At 35.6% G+C, this 20,550-nt stretch overlaps 1 protein-coding gene across 1 annotated transcript in view; it reads left to right on the forward strand.

Annotated features, from left to right (window-relative positions):
* Positions 1-14,820, forward strand: part of CCDC169 (coiled-coil domain containing 169) — a 49,368-nt gene extending 34,548 nt beyond the window's left edge. The window contains 3 exon segments of the mRNA XM_059144165.1: positions 3,356-3,432; positions 12,604-12,623; positions 12,626-14,820. Of these exon segments, the coding sequence (XP_059000148.1) occupies positions 3,356-3,432; positions 12,604-12,623; positions 12,626-12,702 (174 nt within the window). The 3' untranslated portion in view covers positions 12,703-14,820.
* The last annotated feature ends 5,730 nt before the right edge of the window (positions 14,821-20,550 follow it).

Raw genomic sequence — 20,550 nt, forward strand, 5'->3', positions numbered from 1 at the left:
GTCTTGCAGGGGATTTGTGAGCATTTAGAGATGTAATGTGTGTAAAGTGCTGAGTAAAATGCCTAGCCCATAAATATGTTCTAAATTCTAGGAAATGGTGAACATTATTTTCCTGTGTTTTTTGTTTTTTTTTCCTGATCTCCCTAGCCTCTCTCTCTGTGACAGGGGCAGTAGAATTTCTAGGTGCCTCAGCCTTCCTCCTTTGCCTTTGTTTGTCTGAAAAATTCACTTAGGTGGAATAGGTTCTACTCTGATTATACAGGCTCACTCAGCATATAATCAAAGCCTATTTTAACAGCTTCCCAGGAAGATGTTAATCCTGTTTCCAGTATAAATGTTAATAAGGATTTTCACTCTAGAATGAATTGTTAATCTTTGTAGTCAAAAAAACGGTTGTGACCATGTAGATATTAGGGTGACCGGAAAGGTCAAGAGACGATCTGCAGTTCTTTCCATGCTGAATACATAAATAATTGATTCTTAGGTAGATAACTAGAGCTATTTGCTGAGACTGCTATTTATATTTCTGCTGTCTTCACTGTTTTGAATGAAATTGTGTGTTTCCATATCTCAGTGCTTTTCTAATTTATGCAGTATGTATAGAGTACAGACATTGAGTTTTAAGATATATAGGTTTATTGCATTAAAGTCAGGCAGAAAGGCTGCGTAGAACTTGTAACACAATAAACTTAAGTTCTACATAGAACTTTGTCAGTAGATCTGAGATATTATTGAATATAATGTTTTGGTTTACAGGTAATGAACCTGAGGCTGTTCTGTTTCATTGTCAGGCAATTCTAATTATTAGAATTGTTAAAGCATCATATGATGCTCCTTATTCTCCTTCCTTAAAACATTTGTTTTGGTTTCTTCCTCTAAAGAACACAGAACAATTCTATACATCTCCTATGTGACAGCTTCTCAAAGATGTGAAACCAACTCTTAAGTGTTTCCATAGTTTTTTTTTCCCTAAACTAAAATGTTAAATTACCACAGAAGTTACACTAGCAATTCCTTACATCATAGGTTCCAGACTATCCAGCTGTTTCTGTTGTCTTTTTGGACAACTCTATTTTATTATTGTTTGTTTGAAAATAGAGTTCCCCAGATTTATTTTTATTTTCTTTTTAAAAGATTTTATGTATTTGAGAGAGAGTGGGAAAGAGAGGGGGGGGGGGCAAAAGGAGAAGCAGACTTCTTGACAACCAGGGCTTCAGATGGGGGGCCCGATCCAGGGACTCTAGGAACATGATCCAAGCTGAAGGCAGACACTTAACTGACTGAGCCACCCAGGAACACTAGAGCTCCCCGGATTTAAATCTAGACTTTAAATATAATCTCAACAGCATAGCTATTAAAATCTTGCCCTCACCATACTTATTTTTTCCCCTCTGCTGCCTGAGAAATCATTCTGAAATATAGATATGGTGTTGTTCCCTATTTTTTTTTTTGAAGGTTTATGTATTAATTTGAGGGAGAGAGGGGGAGAGAGAGAGAGAGAAAATTCCCAAGCAGACTTCCCACTGAGCATGGAGCTGACTTGGGGCTGGATCCCAGGGACCCTGAGATCATGACCTGAGCCAAAATCAAGAGTTGGACACTTAACTGACTGAGCAACCCAAGCACCTCAGTGATGTTCCCTATTTAAAGCCTTCAGTGACTTTGCATTGTCCAGGGGATTTCAACAAAGTTCAGTGTAGTCTACAAGGTCCTTTCCAACACCCAGTGCCTGCCTTTCCAGTTGTGTCCATACTCACACCCTGTACTGCCCCCAGACCAATGACATATATGGTCCCTGCATATGCCATGCTGTCTTATTCTTGTAGGCCCTTCCTGCTTTTTCTGCCTCGAATGTCCTTTCCTTAGCTCTTAATTAGCTACTCTTCCAGGCCTCTGATGGCTTGAACTAGCATCTGCTTTATGCTTACAAAGCACCTGTGCAAACCTCTGCCAAAGCAGTGAATTGTACAATCTATTTATCATGCTCCAATAGATTGTAAGAACTATGACTTATCTTTGTGCCCTGGTGCTAAACTAGAAGTGGAACCTAGTGGATGCTCACTAGTGTTTGCTGAGTGAATAAATGAATCAATTTCATCTTCTGGTCCAGTGTGCCCAAAATTGTCCCACTTAGCAAAGATGCTCTAATGTCTTCACAAAGACGCTCATCCCTTCCACCAAAATAAAACAGAAACCAACTTTTATTTTACCCCCTCTTAAGAAAACTACTACCTCAGCTTTCCTTTTCTCAGTCAAACTTCATGCAAGGGTGGATATACTCACTGCCTTGCTTTTAATCTTTGACCTCTTTCAACTTTCTGACCCACAGCACTGGGCTCTGGCACAGTTTACCTTTTAATAGCCAAACATAATGACTCCTTTTCAAGCCTCCTGGCAGTGTAGATATCTCTTAGGAATTTCATATTGCTAACCATGTTCACTTTTTTGAATATCACCCACCTCTTGACTTCCATGAACTATTTTTTTCCTGGGTTTTCCTATTCTTTAAAGGATGGCCTTTAGTAATTCTCCTGCCCCTTAAAAGTTGCTTTCTCAAGTTTATGTCCTCAACTCTCTTACTTCTCTGTGTGTTCTTACCGAGTGATCTCATTTACTCATGTCTTCAATTGCTGTCTCTAAGGTCACCAGCCTCAACTCTTCCTGTACTGGAAATTTTATTTACACCACTTATAGGAAGTCTCCACTTTTGTATCACAGAAGTATCTCAAAACAGACAAGAATGAAAATATGATCTTGTTTCTCCATTTCAATATACATACAGCTTCTATTGTTATGTCTTTCTTAATGAGAGAACATATGTATTATTTATATTCAGTATCTATTACAAAAACTTTTAATGGTCTTTATGCCACAAAGATGATATGATTGTCAAAATTTCCTCTATATTTATTTTTAAAAAATCACATGGAATGTGGGGTTGAGATGAAGGAGTTTACATAATCTTTAGAAACCTCTTAATACTGGAGAAAGCCAAGGGTGCCTAGGTGGCTCAGTGGGTTGAGCCTCGGCTTTCAGCTCAGGTCATGATCTCAGGGTCCTGGGATTGAGCCCCGCATCAGGCTCTCTGCTTGGCGGGGAGCCTGCTTCCCCCTCTCTCTCTGCCTCTCTCTCTGCCTACTTGTGATCTCTCTCTCTCGCTCTGTCAAATAAATAAATAAAATCTTAAAAAAAAAATACTGGAGAAAGCCAGAATTTCCCATTATTCTTTAGCTTCTCTTATGCATACCACTTAAGGACCTGGTTATAAAAGAGTTAGTTGAGAATGGACTGTTCCTCTTATCTCCAAAATCAGTCATGAAATAAGAGAACAAATTCTCAAATGTTTGTATTTCAGGTCTCTGACTCATACCAAGTTTTTAAAAGGAAACAGATGGATCAACTGCCTAGAATGAAAGAGAATCTAGTGAAAATGTAAGTCTAACTATATCTTTCCTTTCTAATTAATTATATTTGCATGTGAATGATACTGACAAAACAGGTGTCCATTATATTTTAGAAGTTGAACTTCTAGATTTTATAGCAATGATATAAAATAACAAACAGATGGTAAAAGAACCTAAAGAAATTTGTGCTCTCTACTCACTACTTATATACATTTTTGTAGATCCCAAGAATATGTTTTGTCTTCCAACATGATAAGCTCTTATTTTCTAGGCTAAAACAATATCCTACCCAAGAGGAGCCTAAATCTATACCAGGAACAACATAAATACAATTAAACTACCAGCCTTAACTTCTTTACTGAAAAAATACTGACAATGAAATTAGTGTAAGAAAACAGTGCAGTTTAAACTGTGTTTTCCAATGCAAACAAAAATAATTTAGGATAAAGAAGAGAGGAATGTTTTATGAGTTTAGGAGGTTATGTCTACACATAATTTTTCCTGTTCTGTACTAAGTATAGAATAATTTGTCAGGCAATTCTTGTCTTATATAACCTTTCTATATAGGGGAATATGTTCATATATAACTTAATACCAAAAATGTAAACCAGGATATAAATTAGCAATCAATCAGAATTCTTTTGAAATACAGGCATTCAAGATATATGCAATATAGCAAGTGTTTTTGGTAGAGATTCATGGGACAGGAATATATTGTCCAATATGTGGCTAGGTGGATAAAAGTGTATTCTTCCTTGAGTAGTCATAAATATTATAAGTTATAACTTATTATCCTATACATTTATAGCCATAGAAATATAATGTAGTTAAAGCATTAAATTCTGGAAAATGACTTCCCTATGAAAAATATTATACTTCTGTGCTGGGGAGCCTCAAGACCAGTCCCATATTCAGTGATTTGCTAGAACAACTCAAAAGACTCAGCATATATTTGTGCATACAGCTAAAATGTATTACAGCCAAAGGATACAAAGAAAACTCATCAGAGGATAAAGGTATATGGGGAAGTTTGGAGGAAACTAGGTACAAGCTTCTAGAAGTCCTGTAGTGTGGTCACAGAGGACACACTTCATTCCTCCAGCCGTAGGTCAGGGAACATGTGTGACAACACATGAAATTTTATCTTCTGAGGAAATTCATTAGATACTTAGTGCCCATATTTTTTCCTGGGTCCAGTTGTGTAGGTACCCTCTGCTTACTTAGCACATAACAAATTCCAGACTTCCAGAAGGAAAACATGTTCACAGAAACCACATTTTACGAGATATGTATTCATAATATATATTATTCTTATATAAAAACAAATATTCATATATTTATGAATAGTAACATGAATATATTTTATATATATATGAATAATAACAACAATAAAAATAAATCACAGCTCACACAACATCATGGATAATTATTACAGTTTTGAGAAAGAGAGGCCAGAAATAAAAGAATACATATAGTATGATTCTATTTATATGATGTTCAAAGACAGGCACAACTAAACTGTGGTGTCAGAAGACAGGACAGTGGTTACCGATGGGAAGGAGAAGGGGAATGATAATTGGGAGGAGCACAAGGTCTTCCAGTGTGATGGCAATGTTCTGTCTGTTGACCTCGGTGGTGGTTATATGAGTATTTGCATTATTATAATTCATGGCACTTACATATCTATTTTGTTCACTCTTCTATTATGTGTTATACTTAAAGTGGTGTTTTAGAAATCAATTTTTAGTAGCTTTTAAGGTTTCCCTTTGTTGATATTCCTACATATGCTAATGTTAAATACTGACTTTTGGAGTTTTCCTAATGCTCAGAATAAACGAGAGCATTAGAAAATACCCATAACAGGGTACCTGGGTGGCTCAGTTGGTTGAGTGTCCGACTCTTGATTTTAGCTCAGATCATGATCTCAGGTGCATGAGATCAAGCCTTGCATTGGACTATGCACTGGGCACAGAGCCTGCTTAAAATTCTCTCTCCCCCTCTCTCTGCCCTTACCCCCACCCCACCCGTGCACACCCTCTTCATTCTCTTTTTCCTTCTCTTGAAAGAAAGATGGAAGGTGGGAAGGAAGGAAGGAAGGGAGGGAGGAAGGAAAGAAAAAAAGAAAATGCCAATTTGACTGTGATATACTATTAAAAGAAATCTTTCAAAGAGGGATACTGAGTATTATCTATTACATAGAGTACTATGGATTCTGCTTCTCCCTCTGTCTCTTCTCCTCCCCCAACTCATGCATGCTCTCTCTCTCTCAAATAAAAAAATAAAATATTTTTAAAAAAAAAAAAGGACAAAAATCAAGAGGTGCCTGGCTGGCTCACTGGTGAAGCGTGCAACACTTGATCTTAGGGTTGTGAGTTCAAACCCCACATTGGGTGTATAGTTTACTTAAAAAATTTTTTTTAAAATAAAAAATAATAAAAATTTAAAAAGAAAAAAGCATAAATATTCAATAAAATAGAAAAATAGAAAAAGTTCATCTACTAGAATGACTATAGAATACCTCAGGTCAAAATACAAGTATAAATATTTGTGTAGGTAATACAGTCTGATATTTTTAAAAATAGTGAGTGTGGTAAAAGTAAGGTGTAAATGAAAATTTACACTGTGTTTGGAGCAGACAGATGAATCAATTATTGCCTCTGTCAGGCCTTATTTAATGTGGCTTTATGTAAGTAACCAAATTTAGTTTACTCACCTATAAAATGGGGATGACAAAATCCAAATTAAATGGTTAATATGAGGGGTGCCTGGGTGGCGCAGTGGATTAAACCTCTGCCTTCGGCTCAGATCATGATCTCAGGGTCCTGGGATTGAGCCCCACGTCGGGCTCTCTGCTCAGCAGGAAGCCTGCTTCCCCACCTCTCTCTCTGCCTGCCTCTCTGCCTACTTGTGATCTCACTCTCTCTATCAAATAAATAAAAAAAAAAATTTTTTTAAATGGTTGATATGAGAATTAGAGATCATTGAAAAATCCCTAGTTCAGTAAATATCAGTTATTATTATTCCTCTATAATGTATAATATTTTGTTGAGTATAAAGAATTAATAAAGTAACAAAGAATTTATTTGTGGGAAGAGTTAAAACATATGACAATAATTTGAAACTGCAAGTGACAAAGCTACAACACTGTTAAGCTAGCATAATCTTGCAAGGGTCTTAGCTACTATCATGTATGCAAAAACTATATCCATGAATGGAATGGAACGGAATGGAAATGGTCCCATTTCCAGGAATGGAAAATTGTTTCCAAATGTTGTTGACCGTGACTGATCGCATATTATGACTCAGGATACCCATATATATTTTCATATATAACTGAAAAATATTATGAAACAGTACTTAGCCTTATTATGTGTGATGCATGCTGGTATTTTCTATTTTGTCCTATTTTTTTGTACTGCTGTTATAATTCACTAAATCAATCTACTATTGAGTTGCATTCTGCAGTTCAAAAAACACTGTTCTAAAAGAGGTCTAGGAAATTAAACATTTTTAGAGTTATGTACCTCACTTTGATGATTAGTGGCATAATCATGTCAGTTAGATCTTATAGAACTGATTGATATTAAGGAAACTATTTAAAATACCCTTAACATAATATAAAAGCATTTAGTATAGTAAACAATAAATATCTAGAATGAGCTTTTAATTGAATATGATATAATTGAATGCTTGTGGTTAATTCTGTATTACACCAGAAGATGAAATTATTCTAAAACATTGTTATTTGATTAAGGAAACTCTTTGCACAGGAAATGGTTTGTTCCCAAAATACATTTAAAAATATTTATATTGAGGGGCGCCTGGGTGGCTCAGTGGGTTAAGCCGCTGCCTTCGGCTCAGGTCATGATCTCAGGGTCCTGGGATCGAGTCCCGCATCAGGCACTCTGCTCAGCAGGGAGCCGGCTTCCTCCTCTCTCTCTGCCTGCCTCTCTGCCTACTTGTGATCTCTCTCTGTCAAATAAATAAATAAAATCTTTAAAAATATATATATATATTTATATTGAGTTATAATCGACATAACCCAAAATTTACCCTTTTTTTTCTTTCAAGATTTTATTTAAATTCAGATTAGTTCACATATAGTGTGCTCTTAGTTTCAGGGGTAGAATTTAGTGATTCATCAGTTCCGTGTAATATCCAGTGCTCATTACATCAAGTGCCCTCCTTAATGCCTATCACCCAATTACCCTATCCTCCTACACACCTCCCCTCCAGCAACCTTCATTTTGTTCTCTGCAGTTAAGAGTCTCTTATGGTTTGCCTTCCTGCCTGTCTTTATTTTACTTTTCCTTCCCTTCCCCTATGTTTATCTGTTTCATTTCCTAAATTCACCATATGAGTGAAATCATATGGTATTTGTCTTTCTCAGACTGACTTACTTGGCTTAGTATACTATTCTCTAGTTCCATCCACGTCATTGCAAATGGTAAGATTTAATTCTTTTTAATGGCTACGTAATACTCTATTGTGTATATACATATACCACATCTTCTTTACCCATTGATAAGTTGATGAACATTTGGGCTCTATCCATGCTTTGGCTATTGTGGCTAGTGCTGCTATAAATGTTGAAGTGCTTGTAGTGCTTTGAATCACTATTTTTGTATCCTTTAGATAAATACCTAATAGTACAATTGCTGTGTTGAAGGGTAGTTGTATTTTTAACTTTTTAAGGAACCTCCATACGGCTTTCTAGAGTGGCTGCACCTGTTTGCATTCCCTCCACAATCCAAAAGGTTTCCCTTTTAGCTGTACTCTCACTGATGTCTGTTGTTTCCTGAGTTGATAATTTTAGCCATTCTGACTAGTGTGAGGTGGTATCTTGTGTTTTTGGTTTGTATTTCCCTAATGATCAGTGATGTTGAGCATTTTTTTTATGTCTGTTAGCCATTTGTATGTCTTCTTTGGAGAAATGTCTATTCCTGTCTTACACCCATTTATTAACTGTATGATTTGTTTTTTAGGTGTTGAGTTTGATAAGTTCTTTATAGATTTTGGATACTAGCTCTTTATCCAATCTGTCATTTTTAAGTGTCTTCTTCCATTCTACAGGTTGCCTTTTAGTATTGTGGATTGTTTCCTTTGCTGTGCAGAAGATTTTTATCTTTTTTTTTTTTAAGATTTTACTTATTTATTTAACAGAGAGAGATCACAAGTAGGCAGAGAGGCAGGCGGAGAGAGAGAAAGGAGGAAGCAGGCTCCCTGCTGAGCAGAGAGCCCAATGCAGGGCTCGATCCCAGGACCCTGGGATCATGACCTGAGCCGAAGGCAGAGGCTTAACCCACTGAACCACCCAGGCGCCCAGAAGCTTTTTATCTTGATGAAGTCCTAATAATTCATTTTTGTTTTTGTTTCCCTTGTCTGTGGAGATACATCTGGCAGAAGCTACTATGGCTGAGGTCAAAGAGATTGCTATCTGTGTTCTCCTCTAGGATTTTGATGGATTCCTGTCTCATGTTTAGGTCTTTCATTCCATTTTTAATTTATTTTTGTTTATGGTGTAAGAAAGTGGTCCAGTTTTATTCTTCTACATGCTCTTATTTACCCTTTTAAAGTGAAACTCGTGCTTTTTGGTATATACACAATGTTGCACGGCTATTACCACTATGTGCTTAAAAGGACATTTTCATCTCCCCCCAAAACTCTTTTACCCATTAGCATCACTCTCCATTCCTCCCTCACCCCAGCCTCTGGCACTCACTAATCTACTTTCTGTCTCTATAGATTTATTTCTTCTTGTTATTTCATATAAATGGAAGCAAACAGTATGTGTTCTTATGTTCAAAGTCTTATGACTTTGTCACTTAGCATAATTTTTCAATGTTCATTCATGTAGGAGCATATATCAGTACTTTATTACTTTTTGTGGCTGAATAACATTTCAGTTCTTAGATCTGTCACATTTTGTTTGTCCATTAATCAGTTGATGGACATTTGGGTTATTTCTACCTTTTGACTATTCTGAATAATGCTGCTATGAACATTCTTACATGAGGTTTTGTGCATATATGTTTTTAATTCTGTTGGATATATGCCTTAGAATGGAATTGCTGAGTCAATTGATAGCTCTTTTATCTTTTTAAGGAACTGCCAAACTATTTTCCAGAGCAACTGCACCATTTTATATTCCCACTAGCAATGTATGAAGGTTCCAATTTCTCCACATATTTATCAACATTTGTTATTGTCCTTTTTTTTTAAGCCATTCCAGTACTTGTGAATTGTAGTTTTGATTTGTACTCTTATTATAGTTTTGATTTGTATTTCCCCGAAGACTAATGATGTTAAGCATCTTTTTGTGTCCTTCCTTGCCAATTGTATATCTTTTTTGGAGAAATGCGTATTTAAGTCTTTTGCCCATTTTTAAAAAGATTTTATTTATTTAATTATTTGAGAGAAAGAGCATATGAAAGAGTACAAGCAGGGGGAGTGGCAGAGGGAGAGGGAAAAGCAGGCTCCCTGCTAAGCAGGGAACCCAGCGCAGGGCTTGATCCTGACCTGAGATAAAGGCACACACTTAGCCAACTGAGCCATCTACTTGCCCCCATTTGCTCATTTTTAAATTGGGTTGTTGTCTTCTTGTGTTATAAAAGTACTTTATATATTCTGGTTACTAGACCTTATCAGATACATGTTTTGCAAATATTTTCTTACATTCTTTGTTGTTATTTTTTCTTTGTTGATGATGTCCTTTGAAGCACAAAAGTTTTGATTTGGGTGGAAGCCAATTGACCTTGGCTTCCTAGGATTTTTTTTTTCTTGGTTACTTGTGTTTTAGATATCATATCTAAGAGATTTTTCCTAATCCAAGAGCACAAAGATTTATACATGTGTTTTCTTCTTAGAGTTTTATAGTTTAAGTTCTTTTTGATTCATTTTTGAGTCAATTTTTATATATAGTGTGAGACTGGCATCCAGTTTCAGTCTTTTGCACATGTCTATCCCATGGTCCTGCACCATTTATTTTATTTTTATTGAAAAAAAACTTTTTATTGTGTTGTTTTTGTCACCATAAAATACATCATTAGTTTTTGATGCAGTGTTCCAAGATTCATTGCTCTATGCAATACGTGTCCTTCTAATACCCACCACCAGGCTCACTCATCCCCCCACTCTCTCCCCTCCCTCCCCTCAGTTTGTTTCTCGGAGTCCACAGTCTCTCATGGTTCAGCTCTCCCTCCTATTTCCCCCAACTGACTTTTCCTCTCCCCCTAATGTCCTCCCTGTTACTCCTTATGCTCCACAAGTAAGTGAAACCGTATGATAATTGACTTTCTCTGCTTGACTTATTTCACTCCGCATAATCTCCTCCAGACCCGTCCATGTTGATGCAAAAGTTGGGTATTCATCATTTCTGGTGGCTGAGTAATATTCCATTGTACATACTGACCACATCTTCTTTATCCATTTGTATATTGAAGGACATCTTGGCTCTTTCCACAATTTGGCAATTGTGGACATTGCTGCTATAAGCATTGGGGTACATAGGGCCCTTCTTTTCACTACCTCTGTTTTAAAGACTATTCTTCCCTATTTGATTGTCATGCACCCTTTTAAAAAATCAACCATAGACATATGAGTTTATTTCTAGACTCTAAGTTCTAATCCATTGATCTATAAATCCTACATGCTGTCTTCATGACTCAGTTTTCGGTAAGTTTTGAGATAAATGATTGTAATTCCTCCAATTTAATTCTTTTTCAAGATTTTTTTGGTGGGCACCTGGGTGGCTTGGTCGTTGAGCATCTGCCTTCAGCTCAGTTCATGATCCCAGGGTCCTGGGATTGAGCCCCGCATCGGGCTTCCTGCCTGGTGGGAAGCCTGCTTCTCCCTCTCCTACTTCTCTGCTGTGTTCTCTCTCTCTCGCTGTGTCTCTCTGTGTCAAATAAATAAATAAGATCTTAAAAAAAAAAAAAAAAGATTGTTTTGGTTGTCCAGAGTCCCTTTAATTTCCATATGAATATTTGGGTCAGTTTTTCAATTTTTTCATAGGAATACCACAAAGCTGGGGAAAGGGGTCTAGGGCAAGTTAAAATGCTACAAAGTTCAATGTTTTTGCTGAGTTTCAGCTCTGTGTGTGTGTTGTATGTGGTACGTACTGTGTTTAATGAATTCTCTAGAATTGCTTCAAGTCCTTGGTTAATTTCCAGAGCTCTGAAAAAGTTGCTTCTCACCATTTTTGCCAATTTTCCCATTGCTTTTATGGAGGAACGAATTTTCTAAAGTCATTCTGTCATTTTTCCTGACATCACTCCCTGAGTAAAACATTTTTGAAAAGCACCTTGCAGGGAATTGAAGCTGACTCTACTCTTAAGTAAGAGGGTGGGAAAGTTGGCTTTATAAAGACATGTAAATCAATAAAGGAAAGATGGCCCCATGGAAATCCAAGAACAGGAATTCCAATATAACTGGGCCCACAGATATTAAAACTAGAGGTCAAGGAATCTTTAAAAGTCTGAGCAGAACTTCATAGTTCTTCACTTTAGTTGTCTGCCATACAGAAAAGTAGTTAAAGGTATAGACATTGAACTCAGCCTTTCTGGATTCAAATTCTTGATCCGCTTACAGACTATATAACCTTGTTTTCTCACCTATCTAACAAGGCTAATAATCAAACATACATCATAGGGATTTTGTGAGGTTGATATGAATCAATTAATAATTAGAATCTAGAATAGTTCCTGATATAACTTATGTGCTTTAAAACTGTTGCTGTTATTATTTCAACTAGTTCAGTCTTCTACTTCACTTTTCTTCTCATTATCAACTGCCATCTTCACTCTCTATATCTTTTTAATATCACAGACCTTGCTATGTCTTAGTTTCAATTTTATTATAATTTTAGGTAACATACCTTTGGGTTACTCATGAATCTTATTTCTTTATTCTCCCTGCCCTACTTAATGGCTTCTATTTTCTTAGCTTTAATTCATATTTCCAGAGGCAATATCAGAATGGCCCCTCTTATCCCTCTTTGGTCAGAGCTTTCTACATTAGGACACCTCATGGACTCCTTCCTGGCTTTTGGATTATCTGCCCTTGAGTTGGTTTTCTCTCTATCTGTTAATGAGATATTATGGTATAACATATGGCTGTTTACGTTGGTACTATAAGCATATGTTTTTGTGATACACAATTATGACTTTAAAATAATGATTAACACTTGTTTTTATTTCAGGGGAAGATATAAACCAGTTAACCAAAGACAATGAATGCCAAGAGAGGACCAGTAAAAAAGATTACAAGATCAAACCATCTTCCAAAACTCAATCTGTAATTCTAGAACTGGGCGGATTTCTATTTCTTTCCTCTTTTCATATGTAATATTCAACTTGTGAAGTTAATGTTTAACTCATTTTTCAGGGAATGAAATAGATAAGAAAGAACTATCAAACTTCTTTTTAGCTCCTTTTCCAGAAGTTTATTCCTTTGCCTTATGAAAGTAATTTTCTAAGTGATCTTAAAATATCTAATAGCATTGCTTATGATTTTAAAAATATCCTAAAAAGCCTAAAGGTTGGCATTATTACACTTACTTTTAATAATATATCCATAATCTGTGCTGATAGTAACATTGCCGTATTAGATTTGGTTTCTAGTTGACTAGAAATGTGAATAATGTGAATTCATGAAAACATTTTGCTGTTATAGGCCATATCCTGTTCAGATCTTTTAAACTTATGGTTTAAACAAAACTACAGATCAGATGGAGTTTAAACTTTGATTTGAACTATGATGGTGTTATGGAAATAGCCTTCAATCAGTAATCAGCTTGGTTATAATTCCCAACCTGCCATGAACTTAGGAGATCTTGGACAGGTTCCACTTTCTCATCTTTATGTCCCACATCTGTAAAATGATGGCGGCAAATGATACAACCTCTAAGGTCTGTACTTTGCTAGAAAACCAGTATTTATTCAACTACAAGGTCCTATTACTTAGCACATAGTGATTTAAATCATTTTATGATGTTTCTTACTTCATAGTGATGGCATAATTCTTTAGACCATACATTGCAAGCCTTCACAATACTTAAGTCTCAATGTGGAGATAGACTGAGGAGAGGAGAGAGGTTTGTTTAAGGGATTAATGCAGTTTATTGTATTTTTCTATATATGTTTAGGTTGTTTTATAACTTTTACCTAGGTTTGGAACATACCTATGATTTATTTGCCCAACTTAATAAGTAAAATTACTGGGACTTTATATTTCTAGAAATAACTCACAGCTACCTTAGTTTCCCACTAATGGTATTCTCACCTTATATCTGGAACTAAAACTTCTATTCAATATCAACAGTAATGAATACTAAATACATTTCTATAATAACTTTTATACATATTCACTTTCTTTAAGGAAGCATTCACAAATTTCATGTAGACAATTCCTTTATGTGACTTTATAAAGTAATACAGAAAATACAAAGTAACTTTCTATAAATTATTCCAAACAGGAACTGTTTGGAAATATCTCCCCTGCTTTTTTGGGGGGGTGGGTGGAGAGCTAGTGAGAGAAGGGTGAGGGAGAAGCAGATCCCTTACTGAGCAGAGAACCTGATGTGGGGCTTGATTCTGGGACTCCAGGATCATGACCTGAGCCGAAGGTAGAGGCTTAACCAGCTGAGCCACACAGGCACCCCATCTCCCCTGTCCTTAAGCTAACTGCAGAGATCAGATACTATAACCCATATTATTAAACAAATAATAGATTTTTAAATCTTATACAATCTCTTTTAGCATTAGTAGCAAACTGATGACTTAAATTTTCATAATTATCATCTCAGAGTCAACACTAAAAAATAAATTTATTTCTATCATACAGAGCAAGCCATTGTGGGGATTGGATTTGGAATATTTAAATTTATCACCATCACTAGGACAGAATATTAGATGAAGTTCTTTTTATGGAGAATCTATCATGTTTAAGCATTAGCTCTGCAGGAGCTACTCTGGGATACTTTCCAATGGCAGAAAAGGCCTGTCTTAAACAGAGGGATGGGGTAGCATAAAGAACTGGTAGGGGGCCTGTCTACCAGCTTGGCCACCTCTAAGCTTCTGAGATTGAGTAAGTCACTTTTACTTTTCACTGCCTCACTTTCATCATTTGTAGAATTAGGAATAAATTTCTATGGAGATCAAGGATACTTACTGCATATTTATTTGTTTACTTTTTTATACCCTATTTCTAAAAAGGATTATGTTAGCTTTTACTAAATGTAGAGGTATAAAAACAATGATCATAAAAAAATGATCATAACGGATAACAGTTAATGTTTTGTGAGAATTCCCAACTAAAAAAAGCTCTAGCTTTTAAGATTTCTAGCAATAAGCACAAAGAATGAATGAATTATACAGCTCTCTCTCTCTCTCTTTTTTTTTTTTTTGTAGAAGGAAAATACAAGAGAAGTTTTGCCTAGTTCTGAGGTTTAAAGATAATGTATCATGTGAAGTGTTATAAGAAAATGCAATTATTTATTGAAATAACTAGTGCAAAAATGATAGCTTGGGATTTTAACTTTAAGACTGAAATATGTATTAATATCAGTGTTTTTTTAAAAGAGTTTAGAATTCATAAAGCAAAATATCATTAAACACTTAATATAATTCAAAATTTTGATGTCTAATATATTATAAAATATCAGTGTCATTTATAAAAACAAATGTTGCTATAAAAACTGCAGATGATGGTGAGTAAAAGCAAGGATGTGGAGAAATTGGAGCCCTTATATACTGCTCATGGGAACGTAAACTGACACAGCCACTTTGAAACAAATTTACCATACGGCCCAGCAATTCCACTCCCAGGTATATACCCTAGATGAAACCTATGTCTGTCTACGTACTAGGTAGGTCTACGTAATGAAAATTTAAGTCTACGTAAAAATGTGTTTACAAGTGTTTATAGCACCATTATTCATGATAACTAAAAAGTAGAAACAATCCAAATGTCCCATCAACTGATAAATAGATAAGCAAAATGTGGTATATCCAAACAATGGGGTATTACTCAGCAATAAGAAAGAATGAAGTACTGACATACGCTACAACTTGGATGGACCTTGAAAATATTATTCTAAATGAAAGAAGCCAGTCACAAGAGATCATATATTGTATAATTGCATTCATATGAAAGGTGCAGAATAGGCAAATCCATACAGACAAAAGTAGGTTAATAGTATTTGCCAAAAGCTGGGAGGCTGGGGGAAGGGTGAGTGATGGGAAATGACCGTTAATGTGTACAAGGTTTCTTTTTGGGGTGTGATGAAAATGTTTTAAAATTAATTGTGGTGATGGTTGCACAACTGTAGAATACTAAAAAACATTGAGCACTTTAAATGAGTGAGTACCTCAATAAAGCTGTTATTAAAGAAAACAAATACTAAATATGCTAATATTTTAATAAATTAGCAGATAAATTTTAATGAAATGTTATTTGATCTTCCTCTGAAGATGTGATCTTAAAAATTAAGATGCATTATCATTTGGTGCTATTGTTGGGTGAAGAGCACAATTTTCAGCATGATTTTCCAACTAAAAAACTTTCAGATACTATACTAGTCAGAAAAATAGTGAGGATTAAGGGCTACTTCCCAATATTTCCTTGATATCTTTTGAATAATTTCATTTCTTGCTTGATAATCTTGTGGAGATAATTATAAAACACCTTTTGATTTTTTATTCAGATTAGATTTTTTTTAATTTATGAAGTGCTATGTAGTTTTATGTCAGAGAAATTATTTCTGGTTTCATCATCTTCATTTGTTTTATCATGTGCAGCTAGACATTCCAAAGCAGAGTTATCTATTTCAATTTTAGTACCATGATATTTGTACTCTACTGGACAAGAAATTCTTTATTTTAGACTAAAAACTATCCTTTTAACAATCTTATCAATAACACTCTTTGGTTTCTTTTCTGTTATGTCCACAATAAGTAAGGACATGTCTGGACTTAAAATAGTCCACATATTATGTATCTTTTTTTCATAAATTAAGTAGTTATATAAATAATTTTGATCTTCTTAAAATACCATAATAACAGAATTATGACAACAATGATGCTAGGGGTTTGGTATTTAAAGAGCATAGTGGGATGCCTGGGTGGCTCATTTGGTTGAGCAGCAGACTCTTGATGTCAGTTCAGGTCATGATTTCAGGGTCCTGAGATCTAGCCCTATCTCAGGCTCCACACCCAGCACAAAGTCTGCTTATGTCTCTCCCTCCCCATCTGCCCCTCCATGTTCTCTCTCAAATAAATAAATGAATAAAGTATTTTTTAAATAAATAGATAAAAAAAAGCACGGAGTATACCAGAATACTAAAACTCTTGTTAAAATCACTAAACATAATTGAAGTACGAAAAAGTATTTTTAAAATAATAAAATACTACTTAAATGGAAGATCATTTCATGATAGTTGGGCACCATTTTAAAAACAAGTAGGATAATTTGATCTATGAATTAGAAAAATTTTGAATTTACAAAACATCCTTTTAATTTTATCAAAGGACTTTCATAGATATTATCTCAGTTACAGGAAAAGTCTTATTATCTGAAGAACCACCCAACAGTGAGTTTATCATTATTGGAAGTGTTCAAGACTAGGGGGCCCTTTGTCAGGGATATCATAGAAAAAATTCCTGCAGTGGGTGGAAGTTGGACTCAATGACTGCAAATATCCCTTCTGTGATTCCCTGCTTACTTATCAGATAAGGAAACTAGACCAAAAAATCACTTCCTAAAATATGATTGTGTCATATAGGCTGTACATATGGACTTTCAAAAACATTGCTTTACCAGTAGCCACAACTAACAAAATCAGCTATAATATTATTAATGGCCATTTGTTAAAAGTAGTCCAAAAGCAGATACAGTTTTTCATCTGTAATAAGCAGTGGTTTTCCAAAAAGATAATTTTCAATGCTAATACATCTGAAGCTAAAAAATTCTAGTATACTGCTGGTGGGGGTATAAATTAATATAATTCTTTTGGAAAACAATTTGATTATATTCTCAAATAGCCTTAATGTTCATACATTGACTCAATAATTGTATTTCTAATAATCTGTTCTAATGAAAAATCATACATATAGAAAACAGGAGGACAATCATTTTATCAGCATTTAAAATACAAAAAAAATGGAGACTTCCTTAACATACAATTATATGCATAAGTGGATTCATCCACTTGTGATTCATCCACATGGTTGATTATTATGTAGCCATCAGCACTTTCTATATTATATTGAAATTATTTCACCTCATATATTTCTTGCACTTAAAGCACTTCAGTGTCCTTTATCTCCAGCACTTAAATGAACAATTTTATTCATCATTTGTCACCAGTTAGCTTAGTACTTAGTATATGATGGGTACTTAATATACTGTTTAACTTAAATGAATGTTTGCAAAACAGTTTATAATATCATGGGATGTCTTAATACTAAAATGTTAACACAATGATACAAAATCATTGATTTTAACTATTTAAACATATCTGTAGGAGAGGCTTACAGAAAAGGGACTTTAGTCTACTGATGCCAAAAGATGTGTTTCTATTCTACAAATTTACTGTCCACAACTCTACAGAAGAATGTGAGTTGGGCTCCAAATGGTGATCTAGCAAAAGGGGTAAAGGTGGAATGGAGACTTGTGGAGTAGAAGGGGAAGTAGAAAAGCTTGCTTGCTATCAGGTTTTTACTTCATTGAATGGAGATAGAAATCATCGATTTCAAATGTACCCTTATGGGTGTGTGGCACGGGGGTGGGGGGGGGGGGCGGGTAAAAGCCTTTTTACTCCAACAATTCTGATACGGTAATGTAATAAAAACAAGCAATAGAAATTACAGAACATCATAAGGTATTTAGAAAATGTATATTGACTTGCAAGTTAAAGTCTTGAAAGTGGCTGACAGCATTAGAGTAATGTTAAAAGAATTGAGACAAAGAATAAGTAAATAGTGGGAAGAGGTCAATGAAATAACCACTCTAGCATTTAGGAGCTTTCAAGGAGAATATTTTATCTCTATCCTTTCCTTCTCCTTGTCATTGCTACAACTTAGTTAAGCCTTTATTATAGCCAGATAGCTAGACAAAGGTGGTAAAAATTTCATACTAGGATGTTGAGAGTCAGTTAGTAATGCTTACTGCTGACAGACATGGAGAATCCTTTGATCTTCCTAACTGGAGTTGACCTCTTTAATAACAACTCCTATGTTTAACTTCCTTGCTTATGCCCCTTTTATGGCTCTAACCACCTTCTATCCTAAATAATAGGTTTATTTTGTTGTATGTTTTGGATGTCTTTTCTGTTACAAAAGAGTTTGCTTCTAGTGCAGGTTTTGAGTCAGGGAAGGGCAGGATGTGGGTAGGGCCATGTCTTATTCATCTTTGTATCTCCATCAGAACTAAGCCCAGGGGCATGCATATTTTTGATGCTCAGTATATATTTGGAATGAAAAGGTGGATCTGGAATAAGGTAGTTGTTCTATAAGGACTCTTCCACATAAGGAATTAAAAAGACTTGTAGTGTATGAAATATAAGAATGACAGCAAAATATCAACTAACAACCCAAGGACTGAGGTTGAACCCTAGTTTGAGAGTAACGATTACAATGATAACCTGCCGAGAGCTAAAGTTAAATGGGAAATATGGGGGCATTGCACTAAAAGAATTTTTTTAAAAGATTTTATTTATTTTATTTATTTATTTGACACAGAACAAGCAGGGGGAGCAGGAGAGGGAGAAGCAAGGGAGCCCGCAGCAGGGACTCAATTCCAGGATCCTGAGATCATGACCTGAGTCGAAGACAGTCACTCAACTGAATCACCTGGGTGCCCTATAACATTTTTTTTTTAATGTTATCACCTAAATAAATTTTTTCACCTTAACCGCTGAATCTTACACTGCATAAAATGATTAGACAGAGCTTTGTCTTGTCTTTCTTGGTGGGGAGCTAAGTGTATTCTGGGAAGAAAGGAACAAAAGGATATTTGGTGATCAAATTGATAGACTGTGGTGAAAACTGCCATATGCTTACCAGACTTACCTTTTTTCTAGTGGGACAGAACAAGGCCACATTTTCCGTGTGGGAAACACACTGTCTACCAGTGTGTGGTGCATACATGACTTTATTTTTAGTGATCTATTTGTGAAAAACACTATAGGGTAGTGAGTAATGTATATGCTGCCATGTTTAGAAATAACATCTGTGAAGCTTTGTGTGCAGCTAGGTGTGGCCTTGTGATTGACTTTAAGCCAGTATAATCTAAACAATACATGATACATGTCGTTTCTGTGACTGGCCCGTAAAAACCTCCCAGGTGATCATTCTTCATTGTGCTTCTTGAGAATTTTGTTTGATGAGTGGACGTCTAGGGTTGAGAAGTAAATGCCAAGACTCCAGGGGATGGTAGAACCACAGATGGAAGACACTAGTGGGCCTGAATTATTGCACATAGCCCACCTTTGGGGATCCACAGCTTTTAGAGTTCATTTGGAACAAACATAAGTATCCTGACATGGCTTCACAGTTCAAATAGTCAAAAGCTTTTAGTCAAAGTTTATGGTTTCTTGAATAATATAATTCCATCAAAATATTAGCAACTGAATGTATAAGAATTATTTGTTTCTTTGGCCTATACCTCTTTCTACCTAATGGCAGCTACCTTGCAGCTAATAGGTCAGGGTGTAAATTTAACACCCATAATCTGATCTTTGCCACAAGGCTGCTTTAGTGGCCTCCCATTGCTCAAAACCCTTCTCTGTCTTACGTCTTGCTTTTTGGGGTCTAAAGACATTGGCCTTTCCAACCCTTGAATGCCCTTTGATGCCCAGATTTCTAGACTCTCCCTCAGACCCTATTTCTTTTTATTTCTCCTTGCAAACTGGCTAGTCATATCCTAAGTTCATCTTCTCTTCTGCCCTGTCAAAGGCAGTCAGTAACATGCCTCACAAATCGTTGGTGGTAGGTTGTCGGGAACATCTTTTCCTTGACCAGGTTTGGCAAGCACTCAGTCTGCTCTGTGTAACAGGGAAGTTCAGGCTTCTATTACACATTGCCCGATCTCCCACAACAGATCTGCTAAGTTAATGCCTCCCCACTTGCTTTATTTTAGTATTTTGTTA

The sequence above is a fragment of the Mustela lutreola genome, chromosome 13, assembly GCF_030435805.1.
Source record: "Mustela lutreola isolate mMusLut2 chromosome 13, mMusLut2.pri, whole genome shotgun sequence".
NCBI classification, from domain to species: domain Eukaryota; kingdom Metazoa; phylum Chordata; class Mammalia; order Carnivora; family Mustelidae; genus Mustela; species Mustela lutreola.